The sequence below is a fragment of the Crocodylus porosus genome, unplaced genomic scaffold (genome assembly GCF_001723895.1).
Source record: "Crocodylus porosus isolate Cpor-Errol unplaced genomic scaffold, CroPor_comp1, whole genome shotgun sequence".
In the NCBI taxonomy this organism is placed as follows: Eukaryota; Metazoa; Chordata; order Crocodylia; family Crocodylidae; genus Crocodylus; species Crocodylus porosus.
The window spans coordinates 7649803-7677530 of record NW_017728947.1 but is presented as its reverse complement, the minus strand read 5'-3'; the positions used below and the strand labels follow the sequence as shown (position 1 = coordinate 7677530).

The 27728-nt window shown below is 38.9% G+C and overlaps 1 protein-coding gene and 1 long non-coding RNA gene across 3 annotated transcripts in view; one reads left to right on the top strand and one right to left on the bottom strand.

Moving 5' to 3' along the window:
- TSG101 (tumor susceptibility 101) overlaps nucleotides 1-27728 on the bottom strand; it is a 69448-nt gene that overhangs the window by 21868 nt on the left and 19852 nt on the right. The window contains exons 6-8 of one of the 2 annotated variants that reach the window (XM_019551747.1): nucleotides 20295-20361; nucleotides 14445-14539; nucleotides 7279-9100 (exon numbers count right to left, since the gene is read on the bottom strand). In XM_019551747.1, coding sequence (XP_019407292.1) covers nucleotides 8517-9100; nucleotides 14445-14539; nucleotides 20295-20361 — 746 coding nt within the window. In that variant the 3' untranslated portion in view covers nucleotides 7279-8516. Of the gene's footprint in view, nucleotides 1-7278; nucleotides 9101-14444; nucleotides 14540-20294; nucleotides 20362-27728 lie in introns of those variants that run through there. The other variant, XM_019551748.1, reaches the window with a different exon arrangement.
- LOC109321228 lies at nucleotides 290-4343 on the top strand. Its single transcript, XR_002104001.1, has 2 exons — nucleotides 290-969; nucleotides 1485-4343. It is a non-coding gene; the product is annotated as an uncharacterized LOC109321228 (long non-coding RNA).

Sequence of the window (27728 nt, the reverse complement as noted above, 5' to 3'; positions counted from 1 at the left end):
CTCACATATAGTGATGGCCAACACCACCAGCCACCTGATGCCGTGCTGCTCCACGTGTGGCTGCTGCCATCCCCGCCCCCCCCAATCCGGTTGCATGTCACCCCTTCTCCCCAACTCCGCTTCTGACTGCCAGAGGTACGCTTATTAAAAAAGTCTGAAAACCCCTGACAGCCTCTTGAAAGCTCAGTTCAAGTGTAATCTATTAAAATAATTTAAATAAAATATGTTGAGTCAACGGGCCTCTACTAAAAAATCTGGAGTTAAAGGCCAATCTTATGAATATTTATGATTCTGTACCCATAACGGAGGCTTATTATCCAGCTCACTGAAAAATAATGATCTGCTCAGTAACTACCACCCCCTGTTTCTGAATGGTTCTGGGTACTTCAGTTAAATGGCCTCTCTTAGTCCCTTTGCATATGTACAAAGATGTAAACATTAACTTCTCATGTGCTCTATCCATGTCTCTAAACTAAAATACTGAAGCACATAAGGCCAGGGGATTAAAATTGTACAAGGGTTTTTTTTAAAAAATTTTCCGGGGGGGGGGGCCCACGGGCGGTATACCATGAAGGGTGGATAGGTTGTGTCACTGGGAGGAGGTGTGGTTGTTACTTCTTTGTGTGGAGGAGGGAGATGGAGCAGAGTACGGAACTGTGTCAGACACAAAGGACCAACACTGGGCTCAAGACAATATTCTGTGGAGCGTAGATTAGCCTTGGTTTCAATACCTGGAAACAGGCAGCAAAAACTGCCATGGCTGCAGGTCATGAAAAATACCGTATTTGGGAATATTTCCAAGAAATTCCTGTGCCACTGGGAACAAGAAGAAAACCTACCAAATAGAGAGAGCAACAAAGAGATACAAGGTCTGGCAGCTAGAATGAAGAAACATGAAAAAATGCTTCTCAGAAGGCAATAAACTTGAAAATGGTGATGTGGACATGTCTGAGCCATCTGGATGAAGTGGTTAGAAATTTTCCTATTTTTGAACCACTCTTATGGATTGCATACCATATATTGCAATGATAGCAATAATGATATATTTATGACAATAATGTTGGATTACTTATTAATTTCAAAATGTGTGTGTTAAAAATCTAATGAATGTTCTAGTTCTCAGGAGTATTTGTCAATTATATGTTTTTAATATTACCCCTGTACTTTTGAAATGGGGTAATTTGCTCAATGTAAGCAAATATACAAGCCCTAAGTGAAGATATCCTATATAGAATCAAGTTTTAATAGGAATTTATGAAGTTTAAAATAAAAAAAAATTTCAAGCTGTTTTATACTGATAAAGAAAAAGGTATAAATAGAAGATAATTTTGATTTATTGAACTGGATTTAGAAAAATTATATAATTTAAACAGGTTAAAAAAAAACTTCTCTAGGAGGGAACTTTTATTTAGAATCTCATTATTAAATAATGCACTGAGTATTACTCTGTGCGAGTGATTTTTTTTTTAACCACTTTGTTTCAGGGTCCAGCTTAGACACAAGAAATTATGAACGTCTATCATCTGCAATATTTGCAACTTCAGAATCATCTACTGATACCGCCAGCAATACTGCAACTAAACATAACTCAGGCAGTGAATTACCTGCATCTGAAAAGAGACTTTGATCATTAGTGAGTAAAGCTATGGATGAATCCATAATCAGGACCAGGAAAAGCCCAGGAAATAACACTGTTAAAGACTAGTTCAGTTCATTTATGCAACAAATTCTCCCTTTTGTCTTGTTCAGAACAAGCATTTTACTGACATGGTTCAGACATTAGGACCAGGTTACACTCCACACAGCAGAAGAGATATTGCTGGAAGGCTTCTGAATACAGCATATAAGAAAGAAACTGAATAGTGTGCAAAAAACATTGAATGGAAAAGTGCTAACCTGAGTCTTGATGGATGGAGCAATGTACACAATGATCCAGTAATATGTGCATGTATAACAATTCTGTGAATCGTTTCTCTCACAGAAACAACTAACATCAGGAACTGCTCACACTGCAGAGGATTTCAAAGAAGTAGCAGTCAAAACTGCGAGCAAAAATTCAAGTGTTGTGTGCATAGACTCATCACAAATAATGCTACAAATGTAGCAGAGATGAGAAGAAATTTAGAAGATGATAAAGCAAGCCTGAAACTTACAATGTATGGGCACAGTGCTTATTTGATATGTCTTTTAGTGAAAGATGCCAGTACTCCAGGAATAAATGAAAATATTGTTGAAACTGCAAAATACTTCCATAACAACCAGTTCGCCTCAGCTTCACTGAAGAAAATTGGGGAATCCAAACCAATTCTCTCCCAAGATGTACAATGGAATTCAGTGGCTGACTGCACTTTGGGCTATTTATTAAGAACTGGCCTATTCTGATGACCATCTGTGAAGAATATCATGACTGAACTGATGGGAGTATCACTGCTTGTGTAGCTGGCACTGGACTAAAGAAAAATGTAGAAGAGATGCTGAATACACTAAAATCTACTTCTATAGCCTTGGACAAACCAAAGAACAATTGCTGCTATATTGTGGCTATATTGCTGTTGAAATTTGGAAAGAACTTCAAGAAACATTAAAGCAAGAAATACTAAACAGCTAAGTTAGGATGCAGGCAGTAAAGAAATGAATGGATCAAGCACTTATTTCACTTCATTTTCTTGCCAATATTTTTAACACAGAGTTAAGAATGCCTAACTGCCAAAGAAGAAAATGCTCCAATGAAACTTGCATCTACTAATCACCCATGAGCTGTGCCAACCATAATAAACTTCAGGGCTAGAGGTGAACCATTCAAGCTGTCAATCTGATGATGATGGTTTAAAGAAAGCTCACCATGGTCGAAGTCACTAGCGAAGCATATGGAACCAGTGTTTGTTGAAATACTAAACCAGCTTTTACTTACTGCAAGCAGTAGTATCTTCTGCAGGCACAGAAAGAATATATTCTTCATTTGGAGTGGTTCATTAAAAGCTGAGAATTTGATTGGGAGTCAATGAATAAAAAGGAAGAGGAAGATGAGATTGAGTGCTGAAGACTTGAAAGAAAGGGGATAAAAATTTTCAAAACAGCTTAGGCAAAAAAAAAAAAAAAATCTTATTTTAAAAGAGAATTAAGCAAGTAGGAATTGATCTCAAATGACTTTCACCCAGGCATTTTAGAAAATTTTCCCCAGGGTGATGTGAAATAATTCATTTCATTCACTAACTACAGTTCATACTTTTTTATACTATATATTTACTTAATTAGTTGTAAAGGTGCACATTTTGATTAAATAAATCTGTATCCAAAACATTACAGTTATGTTGAATAAATATGAAATGCTGGTTTTGTGGGTTGAATTAAATTTAAGCTGCCATCTTAAAATAGCTTGATACAAATGTGGAGAAAAGTTAATTATCTAGTGAATAAGAAACATTTCATCATTTTATAGCATAGTAAAATACAGTATTTCTAACAATCCAAAAGTGTTAAGCCATATACATATAGTTTGTGTACCCAGGACATATGTACTAACTCTATTGTAAAAACTGTGTTTAGTTATAAATCAATACATTTTATTTGTTATATAAACCAATAAAAATACACCTTCCTTTTTACAACAAACAAATGCAATGGAAAAGTTGATAAAAATATGCCATATAAAATCAGGCTTCTGGCTTAGTGTTTTAAAGCAGTTATTTAAATCAACTTCATTTAAAATCATTCCAAACTGAATATGACTGATAGCAGCACCTCTTATCCCATTGAAGAGAAGAAAAAAAAGAGTCTGAACCTGAAATTGTAATTTAACTCAAGTTTTTGAACCCTATTAGAAAAGCAGACGGAAAATACTGGTATATTAAACTATAAGAACCCCAAAAGGATAGATATAAAAGACATCAGTAAGACAAAGATGAAAGGTCCCATGACTGATGACTCTGAAACTCATGCTAAGCTTGGGCCTACACACAGAAGTTAAAATACAGAATAATAACGCTAACCGCATAATGCAAGAGGTAGTGCATTCATGGCTAGGCCACCAAAGAAGGAATAATGAAGTATCTTTTCCAGCTCATCTTGCTATATTCAGGATGATTTCAGGCAGACTCTTAGGGGTCTGGTGTGTAACCATATGAAATGTCTATCCTAGATTTATTAGTATGGTAAATATTTCTTTTGTGACTAACTCATGTTTATGTGCAGGAAGAGACATTCTCCATATGTGATAGATGTCTCCTCCTGATTTAGTACATTTTTCCTGGCTGTTAATCAGTTTCTTGATATGTTCCAAATTGGATAACCTCTTGTTACTGAAGAAGGTAACTCATTCAAATTAGAAATTTCTGATAACCAGTAATGAGCAGGTTTTTCCTGTCAATTACTGTTTAGGACTCTCTCTCGATTTACACAACTAAAAGAATGCTTTGAAGATGCTAAACTAAGGGTATAAAAGGGCAGTAAAACAGCAAACTGCGCGCTTCAAGAGTGAGAAATCTCTCTGACACCAGTTGCTGACACACCCAACTTACTTGAGAAGTTGAAGAGAAACAGACTGTTCCTCTTCATCACCTGTTCGGTGAGTAATCATCACCTTATAGCTAATTACCAGACTTCAATTTGGTTTGGGCTCACTTGACTTGATTTTAAATACTTGTAGTAAATAAAGATTTTTTGTCACTCAAACGAGGTGTCATGTCAATCCCTGGGCTAGTTCAGAATCCTACATTTTTATGTGCTAACATGACTTTTCCCTCTGAAGATGATGGAGAGAAAGCTCAGAAAGCTTTACCTCATGACAAGTTCTATACTAACAACAAGGCAATTCTGGAGGGTGCTTGGAAAAACAGAAGGATTATTTCTTCCCTATCTCCCCACCGAGAATGCTTATCGCTCCAGAATATATAAAGGTTACTGAACCCTGCTTTACATCCCAGCACCAGCAAAAAGAGCAAGTCAGGTAAGTCACAGGGTAGGTGACAAAACACAGAACACATCATCTTTGGGATTCTGCACCAGTGCAGAGAGGAAAGAGTACACAAGTTGAACAAAGGCCAAACAGTTCATCCTTAAGACAAAGCACTTTCCTGACCAGTTCTCAGGATAGCACAGCAACATGCTAAACCCTACTGTCAAGTTGGTGGCTAAGTGACAATCTAGCTGAAAGGGTGAAGTTATAAAGAGATGATGTGATCAAATTTGGATACAAACATCTCCCAAATAACAAAGGTTGAGGTCACTCAACTGAATGCACAATTGCCAATCCATTTTCAAATATGGACTGGCAACCCATTAAATCAACTAGTGTCTGCTGAAAATATCCTCTCTTCAGAGGAACAGTTTCTAAAGTAGGCATTTAAAAATAAAGCAGAGAACAGTAATATTTTAAGACTGCTGTGTGAACAGTAGATATACCTACCTGTTCGTATTCTAAATCCAATCACAAAACAAGAGAGACCAAAGAATAAACTGAGCAATCATTAATTCTGCACCATCTGTTGAAGATCTTTTATCCTGATTAGAAAATTCCTATTTATTTGCACACCTACAGAAGAAATCCCAAGCAAGGTTTGCAAATCAAAACAGATCCTGTAGAAGTTTACATGCACAGTGCAAATAAGGTTTTGCAACAAAACTTTAGCAACCCAAACCGAAAGTCAATCAATCTCTAAGTCCTAGAACACCAACAAAGAGACAGGAAGAGAGAATGGAAAAAGACCAGAATATAAATCTTGACAACTTTCTCAAATACTACCTTTTTGTAGTAAGCAACAAAACTTAAAATTATTTCTACTTGCTATAAGCACTACATATATGGACCAAAGCTTGCAATACAAACCCCCCCCCCCCCCCAAAAAACAACCCCAACTCTGATGGTCAGCTGCAGTGACTACTGAATACTGACTGGATGCTTTCACAAAGGCTACAGCAACAAGTGATATTCCTTTATAAGTACATAGTGATCAGGCTGAACGTTCCATACTGAAACTTGCTGTAATTTTATGCATGGCTGTAACCTATTTAAACATTAAGGAATTAGAAGATTTTTCAAAAACTGCAATCTATACTTGAAAATAGTCATGAAGTATTTTCAGTAAGTTTCAGTACATCACATTTCAGACAGGCATTAGCTGTCAGACAAAAGAACACCTTACATCAAAAAAGAATCTGTAAATGTACATCCCTTCATGCCATCTGTTTTTTAAAATACCACAGGATGACTAGAAGGTGAAGGCAACAGCTTTATTTGTAAAACAAAATCACTGTATTATACAAACATTAATTGTTAACACAGTCCAACATCAAAAGGTATAAGAACAACTGTGGGGCTTGCCAGAGTGTGGGCATTTCCTTCTAGTCTTGAGTGTGGAGTACCAAACGCTCTCTTTAATCCTAATAGTGATAAATCCTCAAGATGTAAATATTGGGCACAATGTTTTACTATATGAAAGAAATGAAGCTCATTTCCTCTTTAGGTTCTCATTGCCTTGTAAATACTTCTGAAGGATTCTCACCTGTACAAAGAGTGATTAAACAGTCTGCTCCAGCTGCATTAAAACTAACTTCTAAGATATATGCTATATATATGCTGTTGCCAGTATCCAGATTTTAGTGTTTTCTGTTAAATTGCAGCTCTTTTAAAAATTCAACAGGCTGGGAATTTTTGTAGTTCAAGGCCACAATGGAAAAATCAACAATATTTTGCTATAGCTTTTTTGCTGACCTTCCCATGCCTCCTTTTGCAGGCAATCCCTAGCATAACTACACCCTCATGGATGGAAACAACTAAAACAGAGGGAAGAAGGAGGAATTCAGATTAAAACATTTCCTCTCTCTCACCCTGCAGAAAGGACCTTCCCAAAGGTACATTCTGCATAAAGCAGAATACTGACATTTGTCCTTTTTTTAGAACAAAAGTGATGGACACCTGAGGTCTACTGACCAAAACTACTACCCATACAGGTTAATGAGTGTTGTCTTATACTTGCCTAGATGAAAACTGAGCCAGGAGGGATGCCAGAAAGATTCTTGAAATACTATTTAAAATTTGCTTGATAAAATCCAGGTTTTCAAAAACATAATATACAGAAAAGTGTGCACGCTAAAGTGACATTTCAGCGTACTTTGATTTTTACCATACAGCACTTACACTGAAATAAGATTAAGTTGTAGTGCTTGCTAAGTGGCAACATGCAGAAATGTACGTTTGAAATGTAGTAAGTATGAACCAGGGCTGAAACTTTTCCCCCGGAAACAGGAGAATAAATATAAATATACTCCCAGCAATTGCCAGAATAAAAATGTTGCAGTTTTATTTTGCTGTGCGATTGCTACATTTGAGAGACACTGTCAAGCAGTTTATAGAAAATGTCAAGGTAGGTAAAAACTTAAGTTTCAAGTGAATCAGGTGGGAAGTTATCTCTTTTATTTCATAGATTTCATAGACATTAGGGCTGGAAGGGACATTAGGGCTTTGAAAGGACAAAAATATAGAAAAAAAGTTTTTAAAGTTCCAATTTCGAAGAAATAAAATACAAGTCCTGAATGTCTCATACTGTTCTACAGCATCACACATTACTTCCAGAACTATTTTGCAAATAGCAATGGTACAGTTAACCACAAAATTGTTAATGCTATGCTCTGTAAAAAAGCAAGGAAGAAAAAGGACAACACTCCTAAGGAAAGAACCTCTTTTTGAAAAGCTGCAAAAATACAAAAATACCATTAAAATTATAAAAATATCTGGTTATTTAAAAAGGAGACTCTCTTTAAAAGTTTATACCTTCACAATAAGAATACTGAACTGTACAGTAACTTTTATACAAAGAGATTAAGTGCTTTATAAATAAACCTCATCACACCCACCCAAGAAGTTGCATCTCATTTAATAGATAACTCCTCTTTGCTTCTATTCACGTAAGTGACTTATTTCCATAATAAATCAATAGCAAAGCTGGAGTACAGAAGCTAAAAGTCTCAACTCACAGCATCCTCTCTCCCACACCAACCCTGATTCCCTTTCAGTTTTATATATGACTTAAGATGCCTGGTACAATAGCAAATACTAATTCTATTTCTTTGTGCTCAGTATTAGTGTTCTCTCCAGTAATGAAATACTTAAAAGTTATTCTTATTTTGTGAGATCTCAAAGCCACTTACTACAGTGTGGTTTCACACGAAAATGTAGGATATGAAAAATAAGGCATTTAAACTATTTGCCAGTGTCTCTTTCAACAAAATGTATGTGTCAATCAAGCAAGGCTGCAGGACAACAAGGCTTACTGTCTAGGAATGACATCTCATTGTAAGGCTGGGAAGAAAGAGTTCTACTAGATGAGCCATTAAAAACATTATAATAGCTCTTCAAAATGTAGTCAACAACCAACACTGCTGCCTCATAAGAAAGACATTACCCTCCAATCCCTGCCAAAATATTCACTTATATCCTGAATATCCCTTGCCCCAGCAAGCTTCCTACTTGTCAAACACAAGGCCAGTAATGTCATTCTGCCTCCAAAGTTAAATCACAGTCAAATCAAGTTCTCCAAAACACTCAGTAAATCCAGGTTGAAGACATCAGTACCACTTTCAGATAAGAGGACGCCATTTAGATGGAATAAACCTGGAGACTCTGGCACAAGGGAATCGTGTCTGATCACAAATCCTCCAATAGACTTCATAAAGTTGCTAATTTGACTATTGACTTTTTTCCGGTTATCATCCACGAGTTTACAGGCCTCATCTTGGTTCCACCAGGCTTTTCGGGGCACAATGTTTGACCAGACCAAAATGACATTCTTGAACACGTGCCTGATAAATCCTAAATCCGTTTTTATTCTGATTATAAGATTTGTAAGTTTTGTTGTTCCCAGGTCATTTCCTCCTAGGTGTATCACCAGTATCTCAGGATCTGGCAGATGTCGTCGGGCATGCAACAGCATGGGTATTAACTGATCCCACATCATTCCACTCTTTCCTAGCCAATGCAATTTGGCATCCTCCACTCGAATACCCAGCTGCGGACCAAAGCTTCTTGAGAGTGCCCGTTTTTCTGCCCATAAAACATATGAATGACCACAAATCCATACCTGCTTCTGCTTTCTTCTAGTATCTGCTATTAAAAGAACACAAAGAAATGTTAATGCTTTAGTCTGGACTCGACCTTTATAAATAATTGGCTGTCTAAATGTTCCTAAATATGGTCCACTCTAACATAACCCATGATTTGGCAAAGCCAAGAGCGCAACTACACATACAATGTGGGAGAAAAATGTATTCCAATATCTGTTTAGATAAATGTGTGCCATTTACATGTATCGCAAGAAAAAATATGCTTCTTCAGAGGCCTTTCCAGGTACATGGTGCTTGCACTGCATATTAAGTTTATGGAAGGCAATCCAAGTTCATGACCTTTTGGACTGATCTTATAACGACAAATATACATTCTCCATCAAGTACAGGGCTGAGATGGACGAAACCTTGACAGACCCTCATAACCTGACAGACCCACCAACCCCCACAATATTCTCCACCTCAAACCAGAAAAATAAATATTATTTCAGGAATACTCTTTTAAACTGAACAGAAAACATAACAACAAGCACGTAGTTCACTTTTTCAGATAAGTATCTTTTTTTGCATAGCCTGACCTGTGTCGCTAGCCTCTGACACTAATGTTAGGTCCTAGCAGTGACTCAGGTTTGCAAAGAAGAGCTGAAAAGATCATCTTACAAAGCAGTAAAGCCAGGCCTCTAGTTTTCATGCAAGTTGCTGCTCAGAAGCTTCAGTACAAAAGGAAAAAAAGACTGAAAAGACTGAGCTTTAATCTCATGAAAACTTGTATGTATCCCATCTTTATTCCTCTCCCATCTTCATTTATTTGGTTGGTGGACTGTATTACCTTCAGTATCATCATCATCCCTTAGCTTCTGATTCTCCTGGTAATCAAATCGAACACTCTTGATACTGACAATGCAATCTTGCATTTAGAGTTGTAAATGCCAGAGCCACTTTGGAAGCAGGCAGTGCTCCAGCAACGATGAAGACTGGCATATGGTGTCTTGGAAAAAAAGATGTCCATTGAGCCCTCTACTTACATGAAACATTCCCTCCAGAATGGCACTGGTGATTCCCACAGTCTCACCATTCACCCTCATTCGCACAGTTTCCAAATGAAGTGAAAGCACAAAACAAATGTATATCTTCTCACAAAAGAACAAAGTTAACTGCTTAAACTGAGTTGAGCTGGCATCAAAGATGTGGGATGGAAAGTTTCCTAGTGCTTTATTTTTCCATGGGAAATTTTCCATTTCTAAAAATTCATTGTTTCATAGAATTCATTAGTAACAATGAATGGATGTCAATACAATATTAGGGAAGTGTGGCAGTTTCAAAGTTGTAATTAATATTTTTCAGGTGATTACCCCTAGGAAGTGCGAGAGAGAGTACATCTATGTTTTACTGATTTGTAAATAGGAAGGCAAATACACTCACATAAAAATCTAAACCAAAGATCCAGTTATGAATTCACCCAAGTGGCTGTGCAGGCCAAATCAAACCAAAGCTAAAATTCTTATTTCATCTCAGACTGCAAGTGAAAGCAAAACCAAAACTAAAACTGTGATTAATTTCTGTTTCACTTTCAGTTCAGCAAACAGAGCAGTGTCTCATTTCTTTTCTTGAATTGGGGAAGTTGGAAGTGTTTGCATAAGATCTGTTAGTTTTTTAGTGTTTTTGCTTTGAAGTAGTCATAATAATGCCAAATCAGAAAAAAAACTAGTGTGTGGCATCATTATAGTGAAGTTCAAGCCACTGAAGGAAGGAAGGAAGTTGGCAGATGTAAATATTGTGGGCAGGAGTATGGCTAACAATGCAACAAGATTGATCAAACATTTAATAACATGTCAAAACTGTTCTGAAAGAGTACACGCCATATACAGAAAGCTACTACAACCAAGTAGTGGAACAACATTATCTGAGAAAAGTCTAATTCTGGACTCCTATGTAAGTAAACAAATTAATATATTAAACTACACACAGCACAGAATAGCATCTATATTTTTTAAAACAATATAACTTTAAAAGTTGTTAATGCAACTCGGGACTTTTATTTATTTATTTAAAATATCTGAATCCTGCTTTTCTGCTTGCACTAAGCACTAAAGTGGCTTAGGCTTAACAATATATATTTTTTAAAATTACACGATAGTTAACTATTTATCTCTCTCAACCCAGCAGAACGAGCTTAGTCCTCTGGTGGATGGCAGAGGCCAGACTATACTTCTCTTTGGCTCTGTAGTCCCAGGGCAAATGAGCAGCCAGTTAAAGCAGCAGAGTGTTCTTTTTGGCAGGGAGCGGGGAAGCAAACACCTTGTCACTTCTCCTTCTTCTGATGGACGAAACCAGACTAGAATAGGCTAAAATAAAAATCTTTTCCCCCTTTTGTTGCAAGAACCTGGTAGCTCAAGTGAAATAGCAGATTTGCAAAAAAAGATGGAAAATAAGTAGCTGTTCAAGACAGTTAAGCTTTGTGAACAAAATGTCAAAAGAAGATCAAGAAAAAGCAAGGGAGACATTAGCTTGAATTATATTTGCAAATGGTACACCTTTTTCAGTTATGGAAAGTCAATACTGGAAGGAACATTACAAACTAATTCTCCCATCATATAAGTTACCGTCAAGTTATCGTTTATCACATTCTCTCTTAGATGGAGTATGACAGGATTCAAACAATGGTTATTCAAAGGACTGGTCAAGCAGAATCACTGACTCTGATGTCAGATGGAAAATCCTTTACTGAACATTATGTTAGCAACACTTGAACCAATATTCCTGAAAACAACTGCTACTAAATCTCCTCATCATACAGGTGAATACATAGCCAAATTAACAAGTGAAAAGATTGAAAGTGCAGGTCCCTCCAGGGTACAAGCCCTTGTAACTGATAACGTGAGTAACATGAAATTGTATGGCAAATATTAAAGGCAAAGTATCCTCATTTAATAGTATGTGGCTGTCCTGCTCATGGGCTGAATCTTCTGGCAAAGGACATAGTAAGAGTGAATACAATGAAGATGATAATGACAAACTGCAAAGCGATTGTGAAGGTATTCAACAACCAGCATGTTGCTAATCAGACTTCGAAGAAATTACAGAAAGAGAAGCAGGAGAAGGCAAGTGCACTTTTACTGCCAGGAGAAACTAGATGGGGCTTGGCTACAAAATGTTTACATAGTTTGCTGCGCACAAAGAACTGTTTGCAGTGTACTTCAATAGATGACACAGTATCCCAGATTATTCCTGTGAACATTTGGAAGTAGATCCTCAACAATGATGTGTTCTTGGTTCGAGTTCAAGGAACATCCACTTTGCTAGTACCAGTGTCAGTGGCTATCAAGAAACTCAAAGGAGATACACCAAGCCTTTCAAATATTTCAGAGATATTCAGACAACTGAATGAAAATCTAACTGAGCTTTTGCCTTCTTCACCTCTATCCAAAAAAGAAATAAAACAAATGTTTACTAAGAGATCTGAGTTTTGCTCTCATCCAGTTCATCTGGCAGCAAACTTTTTGGATCCTCAACATAGGGGACAACATCGATCAGAAGATGAATTATCTACTGCTCTCAATACAATTATGGAAGCAGCTAAGAATGTCCCCAACAGCTACGAAATAGCCGTGATGACAGACACTGCCGAGTACTGCGCAAAAGAAAAACCTCGAAGCAAAGACATCATTTGGCAGGCAACAGAAAATACGTCTCCTCTCACATGGTAGAAGGGATATTGTAACGCCCAACTGTTGTCCAGGATTGCTCCTAGGATCCCAAGCATTCCACCAACAGCAGCTTCTTGTGAACGGAACTGGAAGGCTTTCAGTTCAATCAAGATAAGAGAGGAATAGACTAACGAATGCACTGCTAAGCTTGTCTCTATTTCTCAAAATCTTTTGCTTCTGAAGAATCAGTCAGAAACACAATGAAGAAGATGCAGTGTAATGATAAGTTGCCCTTGCCCATAGACTCATTAATAAAACCATGTTGTAGAGAAAGAGAATCTGGGTCAAGTAGTTCTGAATCAGATTTGCCTCAATCTGATTCTGAAATGGAACTAATAAGTAGTGCAAGTGAGTCTTACAGGTAGTGACAGTGAAACTGGAGGTGCTGCAATGACCTCAGTGGAAGACCGTTAAACTCTGCTGAGGTAGATGAATGGACAATCACGGCATATCATGCACAATTCTTTGGGTGTGCTAAAATTAGCATGTTCAGTTTTCAGTGCCTTCATTTTTTTCCCTTAAATTTCAACAAATTTTGCAAGGGAAGTACATGCTATTGTGTATTGTCTTTACATTTTTACAAGTATTCCAATAAAAATAATTTCTTTCCACATAAAGCTTTGAATGCGTTTGAATATAACATTTAAGCCACACTAAGCATGCTGCATTTTTTTTCCTAATCAAATATTTTAGTTCAAATACTTGTGGCTAATGGGGCATAAAATTAACATGGGGGTACTTTTTCAGTTTTATTTACTAAATGCAAGTTAAAAAAGCATACTAAATCAAATCATGCTCTATTTAGGGCATTGGAAAATTTTCCAATTCAAAATTTTCCAGAAAACCCACATCTCTGGCTGATAGAGTTTGGATAGAACATTTTCCTATACAACCTTTCAGCCGAGTTTCCAGATGTAGCTTGTGCTTGTCCATTAAATCATTAACATACCAAGAACATACTAAAATATACTGCATCTCTAAATACAAAGAGCATGTATACCCTTAAAACTTATTTCTAATTTCTCTTTTTAACTATGGTATCTTATCTGCTTGTAGGAGACCGGCTGTAAAATGTATTCAGAGTGACTGATACTGTAAACAAGGCCATGCAACATAGCACAGACGTACTAACGCAGTAATGGCTTGAGAGTTTAATCCAGCTATCAAGTTCTAATTCTCTCTCCATTTTCTAGATTATAAAGAGAACCAAGCATCTTGTTCAGTAAAGCAAATCCAACAGATTAACAAACAAGAAAGCAGCAGTACATTTTTAACAACATACAGCAGTGAGCACACATTAAAAAACATTCCCTAACATGATAATATTTTTTATCATGAAGTGAAGGAAAGAAAGTAGGGTGGCTACTCATATTGCTCTTCAAAACATTCATGGACCAAACAGAAGGGATAGAAGGAAATCAGAACTTAACAGTGTTGGTTGGATGAGACAAAATGCAATGGATATTTTTTGTAAGAATACTGTGTGTTAAACATTTTATTCTTGTGATAATAAGGAAGCCCCTTTCCAACAAACATCTTCACTTATAAGTTCTAGTTTTAACTACTATGGATCCAGGTGCAAAGCACATCTTCATGAACAGGTTACTTTCTTGCTTGTACTACTTGCAGAAAGAACCTTCTTCAGTACTCGGAAAAAGAGATGCTCTCAAGGTTACTCACCAACAGCAGTCGCAGGTGGCTGAGAAGGGTAATGCTGAGCACTTGTTGTTGCTGGAAATGGAACGCCAGAGGGATAAGGGTACTTTGGGTAGCCACTTTGAAAGAGAATGTTATGCAAGCATTAGGATTAAGGCATCTATGCATATTCTTTTTACATTACATCATCTGACAGTAAACTTCTAGTTACAAAATTATCACATTAATCAAAATATAAAAGCTACTTTCAAAATATGATTAAGACACAGCGCTTAATCAAATAAAGGTAATAAACTAGTTCAAACTGCAGCTCAGAAGAGACTTTTATTTATTTATTTTTTACAAATCATTAGATTATGCAAGAAAAATTGTGAAAAACATTAATGGAAAATAAAGATTACACCAGTTTACATGAATGCTTCACAAGTTATCAGCTGATTAAACATCTTGTTTGTTTCAAGTTTTCTTCAATTAAATTTACTTCTCTTACTATCCTAAAGACCCACTCCTCAAACTTCAAATCGTCAAAAATGTAATACTGACATTTATTAATTCAGACTGTGAAGTGGGAAGGTGCACACACACACCGTGCCCCCTTCCCAGCCCCCCATTCTCTCTGGATGAGCTACTTGCAGCTCCATCCCACTCCTGGCCTCAGGGTCACATTCACCGCCCTGGCTGAGCAGTGCCTGACCCTACCCCACTCACTCCCTCACTGTGGGGGCTTCAATCTGCCAGCAAGTGTCACTAAATGAGAAGTTGGTATTGTCAAGTGAGGCTCATAATGCCATAATTTCATAGTTTCAAGGGTCGGAAGGGACCTGAGCAGATCATCTAGTCCGACCCCCTGCCATGGCAGGAAAGAATACTGGGGTCAAATAACCCCAGCAAGGTGTTCATCTAACCTCCTCTTAAACACCCCCAGGGTAGGAGCCTGCACCACTTCTCTTGGAAGCTGGTTCCAGACCCTAGCCGCCCTGACTGTGAAGTAGCGCCTCCTGATATCTAGCCTAAACCTACCCTCTGCCAGCTTGTGACTGTTATTCCTGGTCACTCCTGGTGGTGCTCGGGGGAACAGTGACTCCCCCAGTGCCTGCTGATCCCCCATGACTAGTTTATAACAGGCCACTAGATCCCCCCTCAGCCTTCTCTTTTGGAGGCTGAACAGGTTCAGGTCCCGCAGCCTCTCCTCATAGGGCCTGCCCTGTTGTCCCCTGATCATATGAGTGGCCCTCCTCTGGACCCTCTCCACGCTGTCGACATCCCTCTTGAAGTGTGGCGCCCAGAACTGGACGCAATACTCCAGTTTGTATACCTTGACTTCCAAAAGGCCTTTGATCTAGTAATCAATGATGTTCTTGTGAGAAATCTGCAGGACTGTGGGCTTAACTGTGAGACAGGTAGCAGGGTAGGGAGCTGGTTGCAGGGTAGGACCCAGAGACATCTAATGAATTGAACTGTGTCGTCTTGACAAGGAGTGGCCAGTAGTGTCCCTTAGGGGTTGGTACATGGTACAGTGCTTTTCAGCATCTTTATCAATGATTTGGATTCAGGGGTGAAGAGTTCATTGGCCACATTCACAGACAACACCAAGCTATGAGGAAGCATGGTCACGCTTGAAGATAGGCTGCAGATACAGGTGGACCTAGACAGCCTGCCAAGTTGGGTAGATCAGAATCTGATGAAGTTCAATGTTGAGAAATGTAAAGTGCTCCACCTGGGGACAAAAATCTCCCCTACACACCTACAGGCTTGGCAACAAACTGACTAGGCACCACTAATGAAAGGGACCTGGGGGTAATCATAGACCATGATATTAATATGAGCTACCAGTGCAATGCTGCAGCCAACAGGGCAAATAATACGCTGGCATGCATCAATTGATGCATCTCTAGCAAAACATATTTACTTGACTACAAGACAAGGTTTTTTGCCGCCATCAAACTGGGGGAAAAAAATCTCCTCCTCTTTACATTTGCATACAAGGAAACCTCATTAAATACACTGTCTATCACTAAACTGCTGCCATAAAGCAACATGTGCTCACTAGTGGAACCAACTATGAAGGTGATTAAATGCAATCAGCAGTAAGTGTAACTATAAAACACATGGCCCATATTGGCCAAACATACTGATGGGTGTGTGTGTGGGTGGGTGTGTGTGTGTGTGTGTCTCCGTTAAAAAACAGTCATTTGTTCCTCTAGGAGGAAACTGGTACCAGGCCTAGAAGTACTGCAATACCAGGCCAGCCCCAGGCCAGAACCAGCCCTTACATCCTCCTCTGGATGGCAAAAATGCTTAATCTTAGCCAAAAGACTGAAATGCTGATGGGAACCTATCATAAAGACAAGTTAATGCACCCCATCTGAATAAGATATACAGTAGTGCCCATTATACACAGTCTCCTTCAGCATTGATGCTTTTAAAAAAGTCACAGTGAGTCACTAGATTGCATGTATATCTTTACTCCCACAGCTGAGTTGCACCTTTCTTTCCCATTTTCAATTATTTCTGTTTCTTTCGCAGCCGTAAACATCTGGCAAACATTACCAAACAGGACTCCAGAGAGTTCAGCTACAATCCCTCTAGCACCCCAGTCTCTCAGCTTGTTACATATGATTAGTGTGGCCCCACCCTTCATGAGGCAGAGCCAGGCCAGTCTGTCCTGTGTATCGTCTACATATACATGTCTGGAAGGTCCCAGGACTCGTGACAAGAGCAATCAGGACTCATGACAAGAACAGCCAGTTCCAGTTATGGGAGGGGGAGGGGGGGACAAAGTCATATATGAACCCTTTGGATGGGGGAGGGGGGACCTTCTAGAGTACACACACATACTGAGCGGTGATGAGCTGTAGGGTCACTGACTTAAAATACTTGACTCTGCCAGGGCCCAGCCCTATTAACTATATGGTAAATCATGAGTCTTTTGGCTTTGGACTAATATAACTAATAGTTTGTACTATATAATGTTCTAGATCATGAAATTATTTTTCAAAACATTTTACCATACAACGAAGTGCTCTTAAAATGTATTCATCTAGGTCATTAAAATCACTACCTCAAAAAAAATAACAACAAATCTCTCTGCCACCAAATTTACTGGCAGATAATATAAGCTTGCAAGCTAATATGGAAAACGTGCCATACTGAGGATTCTGTTTAACATAATACAACTAAGACAGACCCGACATTAAGCAGATATAGCTGAAAATTGGAAGTAGACTAGTCACCACACTTACAGAGGACTGAATTAATTTGCAAACTAATTTTCTTCCAACCTTTAAGAAATATTAAAGCTATTGCAGGCATTTCTTATTAAAAATAGAGACTTATATACTATCCACTTGGGGGTCAGTGAGAGGAAGAGAAGTAGTGCTGGTTCATGTCCATTTAGAAAAATATTAACAGAATATTCTCTCATTTGAGCAGTTAATTGACAGGGCAATACTGTATTTGCTCAAATATAAGATGACCCTGAATATAAAACAAATCCCCAATATGATCATATTCTATATCGGGAAAAATATATAAATGTATTAATAAATTTGTCTTGTATTTGAGTTAAAATTTTCCAGACACAGAATCTAATTATTAGAGGTTTCCCTTGAATTTGTCCCCTTCCCTGTGACAGAAGGGAAAATAAAACTGAGCAGGGTGGAGAGTCAGGAACTTTCTTGTCCTCTGCTCCCCCCAATTTCTTCCCCCTGCAGCCACTTCCCCCTTACCCTTACAGTCAGACCCTGCTCTCCCCAAGCATGTAGAAGTGAAAGGCAAATTTGAAAGCACTGACTTTGAAATACACATACCTGTAGTAATTTGCATATAGGGGAAATTACTACAGGTGCACACAGACTTAGTTCATACAGAATTGATGCATTTTACTTTCGCAAACTGTTGCAATTTCTAGCACATCTACTACATGAACATAAAAATAGCATTTCTGTAAAATATGCATGATGTTAGTCCAAAACCAAGAGGTTCATGATTTATCATATAGTTCAGGGGTTTTCAACCTTTTTTGGTTGGGGTACCCCCCCGGTGGCCAGTTGAGAGGCGAGGAGTCTCTCAGCAGCCAACTGACAAACGGTGGGGGGCGCAAAACTGGAAGTGCTAGCAGCGAAAGTATGTGCCAGCGGTTTCTCCATCCCATTGCCACGTAGACTCTGGAGCCTTCCAAAGTACCCCCAGGCGTACACATACCCCCAGTTGCAAACCCCTGTTATAGTTCATTGGGTTAGGCCCCACCAGAGTCAATAACATTTCAAGCTATTGTGACCCCCCACATACTAGCACTAAGTATGCGTGCATATTCCAGATACCCCCCAAATGGTTCCATGTGCTAATCTGCACCCCCACTCATGACTGCAACCAGTTTTTTGTTGTTTTTTTTTTAAAACAGGAATTTTTTCATGTCCCAAGTCAAATCACCCAAATCAATTCCAAATCCGTGCGAATCATTCAACAACCATATGTAGCCCTAATACTGGCAAGCATCCTCCACTCCCGCCTGGGGCTTCAGATACTTCCAAATCCTTTGGTAGGTATCCTACATGCAGGCCCAAGCCTGGAGGCTTGGGTTTGGATGTCTCCAAGTTTCTCAGCCATATGGCTACAGAAGAAAACTAGGGAGGAGTCTCCCATTTCCATGAAGTTGGTGTGTAGCTGAGATCCTCCCACTAGGAAGCTGAAGTGGGAGGCTAACTATGAGGCTTTCATATGGAGTCCTGTCCACAAGCAGACAAAGTTGCAACCCTCCACCACACAATACCATTTTAATTGCATTACTTTGGTTGGGGTACTGCCCCCTGCCACATTCACGGTTTCCCCTGCCAATAGGAAAACCACCTTGGTGGTCATACTATTTCCCCTGCCATGTAAGTACCAGATATTCTTGTAACAAGTCCTAGGATCTTCTAAAAATTTGTGAACAGATAAGCCATGGAAACCCCTAGGCTGGCCTGCTTCATGGAGGACAGGACAACACTAATTACATGCGACAGGCCAAGAGAGGAGGTGACAGAGCCTTTCACCTACATAGACATTTGGTGATGCTTGCCAGACATTTAACACCTGTGAAGAAACCTTCACCAAGAATCACTGCAAATGGGAAAGCTGCTGACGAGCTGTGAGAATGAAGAGGAAGTAGAAATACATTCAAGGTATGGCTCATCAAGTGTTGAAAGAGTCAGCACTTACGGAGACTGAGCACAACAGGCACTATATCTTATTCAGATGGGTTGCACTAAATTTTGTGGTACAGTCCCATCAGTATGTTTGCCTAATATGGGCCATGTGTTTTATAGGTCTGCTCACTGCTGGCTACATTTAATCAGCTTCATGGTTGGCTTCCATTAATGAGGACATGCTGCTTCTGGCACCAGTTTAATGATAAACAATGCATTTAATGAGCTTTTCTTCTATGCAAATGAAAGACAAGGAGCCTTCCCCCCCCCGCCAGTATTCACTGGGGGGAGGGAGGGGAAAACCTTGTCTTCTATTTGATTAAATACAGTACCCTGAAGGGACAGGGAAGCATATCTTCTAACATCATAAATATACCATCCCCATAAAAATTAATCTTTTAAATTCAGCAAGATAAGCATTAAACCAACTTAGAACACTGTATTTTTAGTCATGCTCAAAGCCGAGCAGTTGCATCTTTAGTTTAATTAGTACTAAGGGACTTAAGCCTACTCAAACTTTCCCTCAACTGGTGACTAGGAGTGAATCCTCAATTCTAAAGAAATAATTTTCTACCAGCATTATTTCAAGAAAAAAATCCCAGTCCCAGTTCCCAATATACATGGGACACAGGATTCCATTCAGTGATGCTTCCTGTTGTGTCAATAATGAAGTGATAAAACAAATTACCTTGGATTAGGAGGGTGTCCTGGTGGATAGGGAGAGATTCCACTTGGCATGCCTGGCATGTAGGAAGCTAAATAAAACAAGAATTTTACACATTTATTATATCTTAATGATCTACTAGGTGAATATACTTATGCTATGATCTGAATGCTACAAACTACTGTAAAAACAATCAACTGACAGACTAGAAATTTTCATTTTTAACATCAACTGAGCATTTATAGATCAGATTTGTCAATGAGTATTTTAAAGCTGAAGTAGGTAAACGTTATGCAATTTCAACAGTAATAAAATGCAAAGGTTGTTCAGACTGCCTACTGAACGCAACCTGCTACTACAGGCAACAGAGATGAGTAAATCTTAACCAGCATGGGCTAGTTGCAGTAAGAAGGTAATGCCAGAGGCAGGATGGATTAATTTAAATTGAAGTTATTTAGTACTGGATGTTAATCACAATTTAAAAAAATAAACAGGAAATACTAATGTACACAATTAATTTGAAACTTGTTCAGGAACAATATTATCTTAAGGGACAACTGATTTTCATTATCCAGCTGCTTAATTATTTTCTATCCAATTATTTGAATACACTGTAGTAATACGTCCTAACAAAGGTCTATCATAATTTTAAGTAGGTTTAATACATTAAATAAAGTTTTAAAAAAATCAATTTTTTTTATTGTTTTTAAAACCATTCATTTTTTGTCCACCCGGCCAATACCACTGTGTCAATATCCTTCAGCCAGGACTCAAAATAATCTTGGCAGAGTAAAGAGCGAGTTTTTACAATTTCTGCCAGTTAAAGAAAGGCTGAAGAATTTTTTTCTTGACATCACTTGTTCATATTTCATCCAAACAAAGGAAATCGGTGCATGTTAATTTGTCTCCCCATAAATAGATTCAGGGCAATTCCAAATTATGACGTACATGTAATTTAATTATACCTTCATATCACATGCAAAAAAAAAAATCACTAACACTTTCTTACAGCCGCACTTACAAGCAATAAGTGGAGTTTATAAAGATTTAATATCTTTGAGTCTAAAATATTCTGCAGACATGTACACTTTTATAAGTATAGGAATACAATATGACACTAGAAGTCTGCTACACTTTTTTAACATTAGTTTTAGGAAAAGGTACTATAATTAATAAATCAATTATGAAAATTTTCCATTTGTAACAAATTAGATAGGCTCCATAACGAGAAAGAAATGACAAATGACAGGTTAAAGAACATAAAATAGTTATTTTATAGAAGTGCACTGATATATCAGTTGCGTATCAGATTGGCACCGATGAAATGAAACATTATCGACAATTGGCTTTTTTGGCTGGTGTAGCCAATAATGCCACTGATAAATGCCATGTGCATATATATGCACAGCTGCAGCATGCACACAGCCAGGAATGCAACTCAGCAGCTTGGAGAGCAGTGTGCAGCTGGTAAGTCAAGGGAGAGGGGGAAGTAGGGAGATGGCATGGCACATTGAGGCCCCAACAGTGAGGAAGACAAAATGGGGCAGGGGCAGGTGCTGCCCAGCCAGGCATGTGAGTGAAACCCTGGGAGTAGGGTGGAGCCTTTAAGTGGGGTGCTACAAGCGGGCTTTTTTGAGCTACATGGATTATCCTGGCTCTTTCATGGCTGAGCTATAATATAACAGCCAGTGTTAGGAACAGAGCAAATACATTAACAATTATGTTTACAATGAGGAAACAGAAATATAGGCTTATTTTCAGATTTTCCAGGTGAACAAGATTCAGAAATGTCATTAGATTGAAAATTTTCAAAAACATAGTCCTGTTTACTTGTCACAGTATTAGAGATCTTACACTTTATTAAAGACAAATTACTGTTTGGCTTTAAATGCATCTCAATCAACTTTCTACCTCAACTTTTTCAGTTATGAAAAAGGGGGTAACTTACAGATAGCACATTTATTTAAATACAGTCTTAAAACAAAGCTGCATTCAGGGCACACTATAAAACACCTGTTCAATTTTTTAAAGTCAAAATCCACAACCTGAAAACATTTTGGAGCCCCTCACTTTCTTCCAGCCCATCACAAAAATCATCTCAGCTGTATAAAGACATTAAAATGCATTTCCATGCTACTAAATACTGTTTCCACCAGGAGTGGTTTAAACACTACTTATCAGAATGTAGAGAACTTTCAGAAACACTGCACTGAATAGCCATGGTCTGACAAGCTAGGATGAAAGGAGTCTGAAAATAATCTAAATATTGTTAAAATTACCCAACTTTCAAAAATATATCCAGCAATATTTCCAGCTTATGTTTAAAACAGCCAAAGAAGACATCTTTGAAAGTAACATCATCTATACAAGAGTGGACTACACCAAAGCGACTGACTAATAAAAGGGTAAAAAACACAGAAAGAAATATTATTTCCTAGCTTATTAGGGTAATAGTAGTATGTAGTGAAGTTCAAAATTTTCAAATCTGATTTCTAAGGTACAACTATCTCTTTCAGCACAGCACAGCTAATATTTTACCATAAATCTATCCTGACACCTACTGTTTGTGTTGTTTATACAGTCTCAGCTAATATGCTTAATGCTGGTAGAGCAGTGTTACCAAGTGGCAAGGGAGAAATCCAGTCTCTTATCCAGAAAAATAAAGCTGCTTTCCAGATGGAAACAGAGCAGAGAAAAAGATAGACAACAAGTTGTTGCATCCTGAAAAGCCGAAGCCATAACCAGGTTTTTTAATATCTTTAGCAGATCTTATACAGACATCCAGTTTCTCCTGGGAAAAATTGCTGCTCTTCCAGGAGAAACCACAAAGATACAGATTTTTAGGCCTTTTCTGAGTAAAAATGGCCACCTCCAGGAGAAAAATAACTCGGGCAAAATCCGCATTAAATCACTTCCAGGCGAGTTTCTTCTGGGAATGTCTGTACATGCCGACAACACAGGCTGTCAATCATGAGCTGTCTGGGGTTACTTTCATCTGTTGCCAGGCAGACTAAAGAAGCCTGCAGTGAGGTGTTTCCTCCCCAACTCTCACCCCAGCTGGCCAGTGTCAACACCACAAGCTTTCCACGCTTCAGGGCCTCAGCATTTGAATCTCTGGGTAAGTTTTCCTACCACAAGAACAAACCTGGGAAAATTCTTTGGGGACATTTTAATATGTGTATGCAGTCTTACTGCGGCACTTGGAAGAAAACAAGAAAGGAAAAAATACACCATATTCACTATTCTTAACCTGAGGTACCTTTACTGAGGTTTTGTATTTATGCAAAATTGTCCATATTTCTACATATATATTAATTGCCACCATAGAAACATTAATAATGTGTTCTTTAATCAACTTAAAGCAGCTTAGTTCGTTCAGGTTTGAGAAATCATCCAGTAACTTGTAAATTAAACAACAAAGCTATGTGGCAGAATTGCAGGCTGTTTTAATACAATGAGGGAATATCCTAAGGGAGCTAAATTATAAGCCCCATGGCCAGTCACAGGGACTAAATTTAAGCCATTGCCACAGTCATAGGGTCTGTTCTGCATGGTGCTGGTCAAGGGCAGGCTAGCACTTCTATCCCATTCCCTGTTGTTGCAGCTGCTACCCTATGTGCAGTGCAGAATGGGATGCATAGCCAGTGCTGCCACCACAGCTCCTCTACATGTCCTGAAGCAAAATGGCTTTGGGACACTCTTGTAGTTTGCCAGGTCCTGGAGCTTGGCAAACTGCATGCTGGGGAGCAGCTGCAGCTATAAGGAGTGGGACAGAGGCTCCATCCAGCATATCTGTGACCAGACATGGCCTCATGGAGCAGTCAGGTAATGAACTGTGAGGTGCTACACTTTTTTGATTGCAACAGGTGGAGCACTCTGTAGGTAAGAACGTTTTGCTGCAGTTTGGGATGAAGGAAGTATGTGAGCAAGGGCTGCCTGCTCTCCCACTCCCACTGATGTGCAGGTTCAGGAACTGTCTCTTTCTAGACCTTGCAGAGAGACAGGAGCTGCTCTGGTAGTTGCTAGGTCCATCTTTCCCACTGCTAAGTAACTGCAAGGAGCTGAGGCAAGTTGCTGAAATTCACCCAGAGAACAGCGTGTCTGATGAATTCATTGTCAGTACCAGTCAGGCTGTCCAGTAGTCCTTGTACATGTTCTCCCAGGAAGGAGCCACCCACTGCCATGTTGAAGACCAGCACCACATTAATTACACCTCTGTACGACTAGGGTTCCTGGTTTTCTCCTATTTAAAAAAGAATCCCCAATTTTTATAGATATATCTATCTATCTATCCATCTCATGGAAAAATGTGGACTTGAGGTTATTTTTTTTAATCTGAAAATTGGGGATTTTTTTAAATCAAAGAAAGCCCAGCTTATGGCAGAGCTGTGTTAACACAGCCCTCTGTTACTGAAAGGTTGCTAACCCCTATTCAAGCTGATGAAAAATTCAGAACAAGACTCAAGAGTTTGAATGAGGTAAGAGTTCATCATCTCATGTTTTGCATGCTTCTAGCTCCTTTGAAACTTCAGTCAGTTTAGGAACTGTTGCATTAGAGAAGAGAAACTCCCAAGAAAGACAGAAGCAGAGGACAGAAAATTGTGTCATGGAAGTACATGAAGAGGTTCATAAGTCTGGAAATTTTCCTGTAGAAAACAAACCCATGGACCTGGAAGCTAATAGGACTCCTATAAAATTGTACACTTCACGTCAAAATACACAAGGATTCTTCCTCCGTTGACTTTGGGTGACGACTCATGTACAGTTGAAGCCATTTCAAAACAGAAACATTTCAAAAGGGCTGGAGCTGATACACTTTAAGTACCATGTGGGAATGCCTGAAGATGATGCAAATGTAGCAAAAATATTTTGACTTCAAACCTGGATAAAACAGGTTTGAAGTGAAGTTAAGAGTTTTTGCTGCCTATGTATCATTCACACTTATCTTGTTCACACATAAGGAATAGAATCAGTGTTGCCTCCCCGGTTTTCCTGCTGAATCAGGCTACTTTGAAAATGTGGTTGCAGTTCTCTCAGCCACATCCCCTGGCTTAAATGAGCTCTTCTGAGCCTTTCCACCAGCCAGCTGTCCCCTGTTGCAGCCAACCCTCCAGTCATTCTGGGTCCCAAGACTCAACTCTCCCACGCTCTTCCCCTGGGCTCTTCATTCAGGAACTCCTCTCCCCTTCACCAGTTTCTGCTTGGTAAGCATCTCCGGAGGTTTTTTCCCTTCTTCACAATGACATAAATGGGATCCTGGGAAATGTATCAGTCCATCCAGGTAAGAATGTCTGAAATAACTTTATAGTCCTTTCCTCCCAGTTAACGAAATATTTCCCCCTTAAAAACAAATATGGCACATTTCCACTATCAGGAGAATGGAGATCCTCACATTTGCTGTTGTGTGGATACTTTCCCACAAACAGTATATTGTAAGATGACTGCTTCTTGGTAGTTGTGTGTCTGACCTCCAGTTTCTTCACACTGCAAGGGCAGCAGTTTTCACAAACAAACCAGTTGACTAAGCTGTTAGTGGAAACTTTTATTATTATATACCATGTACTTCAGTGTAGCATAAAGATTTGTGAACTGGCTTGGGAGTCAGAAAAACTGACCACAACGGCATCATTCCTTTGTAGGCACTGACTGACCCAACTTCTTGTTTAGTCTGACTCTGGTATTTCTACACTGTAACACTGTACAGTCAAATACACAGGCAGGAAAGAGCATAAACCACCTCATGCACTCAGAGGAAGACTGTGTGTTCAAAAGTTTGGGCATCACCAATGTATACAGCATGCAGTGGGTCCAAAGCCCACGAAGTAAATGGAAAGGATCCCATTTTGATTTAAAGGGTGTTAGATCAGGCACTAGGCACATACCACATGCATCCTCACAAAAAGATAAATAGCAAAAGCCTCAAAGCAAGTGCTCTTGATCTTAGAAATGACTGAATGAAGGTTGCCAGTGCAGAACTCACTCTTTAATGACATGGTCTTATACTAGTTTTTTCCATAGGAGCTGTACTTTATTCAGTACATAGAACAGGTGGTCCTTGCTTAATACAGAGTTATTCTATATTTCTTTTATCCTTCTCATTCAGCAAGTGGATTCATGCACTGCTCATCCCAGACTATCCAAGCTATACAGTACTGTAAATGCTTATACAGATAAAAAGCATAAAAGATTTTTAAAAATCTGGCACTTACTGCTTTACAGACATTAATTAATTTATCATTACAGACCCCTGGCATGGGGCTGTATCACCAGCCCTACTTTGTAAATGGGAAAAGAGGGCACTAAGGTTATTCCCCCAAATAATCAGTTGAGTCCAACTCAGAGCACCTGATTTTTCATTTTTTTCAACCTTATGAAGCACTACTTACAACCAGGGCACTAAGCATTTAAAGCAAGTTAGCTCAAAAAGCAATATTTCCATTATGTAATATCCTTTCATCCTACCACATTGGTCATGAGCAGGGCTGGGATCTTTAGAACTTTCTTCACAGCTTTATACCACTTATACCTTCTGAGTAATTAGCAGTAATAGAAGATTCATCTGTGGAAAGCAGCCACCTCAGAGAGAGAAGGCATACTATGCCACTAGGTTTTCAGCAACTATTTACTAGATTTTTGTTAAAACTGAGGAATTCAATTCCCTTCTGCTCCTACCCCATCCTTCCCCATCTGCTGCCCCTGTTCCTTTTTGATTTCTGCATCTCATCTCTGCTTCGGCTCTTGTTCTCAGGTCCAACCCTTTTCTTTTCTCAGTTCCTGATCCCACTTCCCCTCCCAGGCGCTTCAGAACTATGTACTATTTACATGCACAAGTCACAGTGTGATTGTAATTATAATTTGTCTGCAATTTTCATTTCCTCCATCACCCAAGCACACCAATTCTCACAAAAACAATTTCAAAGATTAAGTTGCCTGAAAGAAACCAAATGTTTTAAGTGTGTCATGACTGCCCTGGGAAAATAACTTGTATATCTTCTGCTGCCAATTTGAGTTTAAGAAACTGAAGGGTGCAGACACTGGCCTTGTGCTGCCAGGACCATTTTTATGGTGGCACAAGCTGTGACTATTCAGATATTCCTGCCACTTGTCATGCTTCAAGTGCCCAAAAAGGTTCTTGTGACCAAAGGTAGTCAGTTTGCTTAATGCACACCATGGGATCTCCCCTGAAGGGGAATCCCACAGTGCACCTATCAAGGATTCCCACAGCACATGTATTAGGTTGCTATGCTCCAACCTGGTGCATGCATCTGCAAGTGCAGGAACCTACATGTGTACCTACCTCACTGCTGTGCCCCAATTTAGGACACAGCACCCTACTGTGGGCTGTTTTCCATTTTTAAAAACTGGCTAGTTTTGAAGCAACTTTGGGCTATAAATTTAGCTGACACCTGGCAACCCCGAATAGAATGTAACATCTGCTTTTTTTTTTTTTTTTTTTTT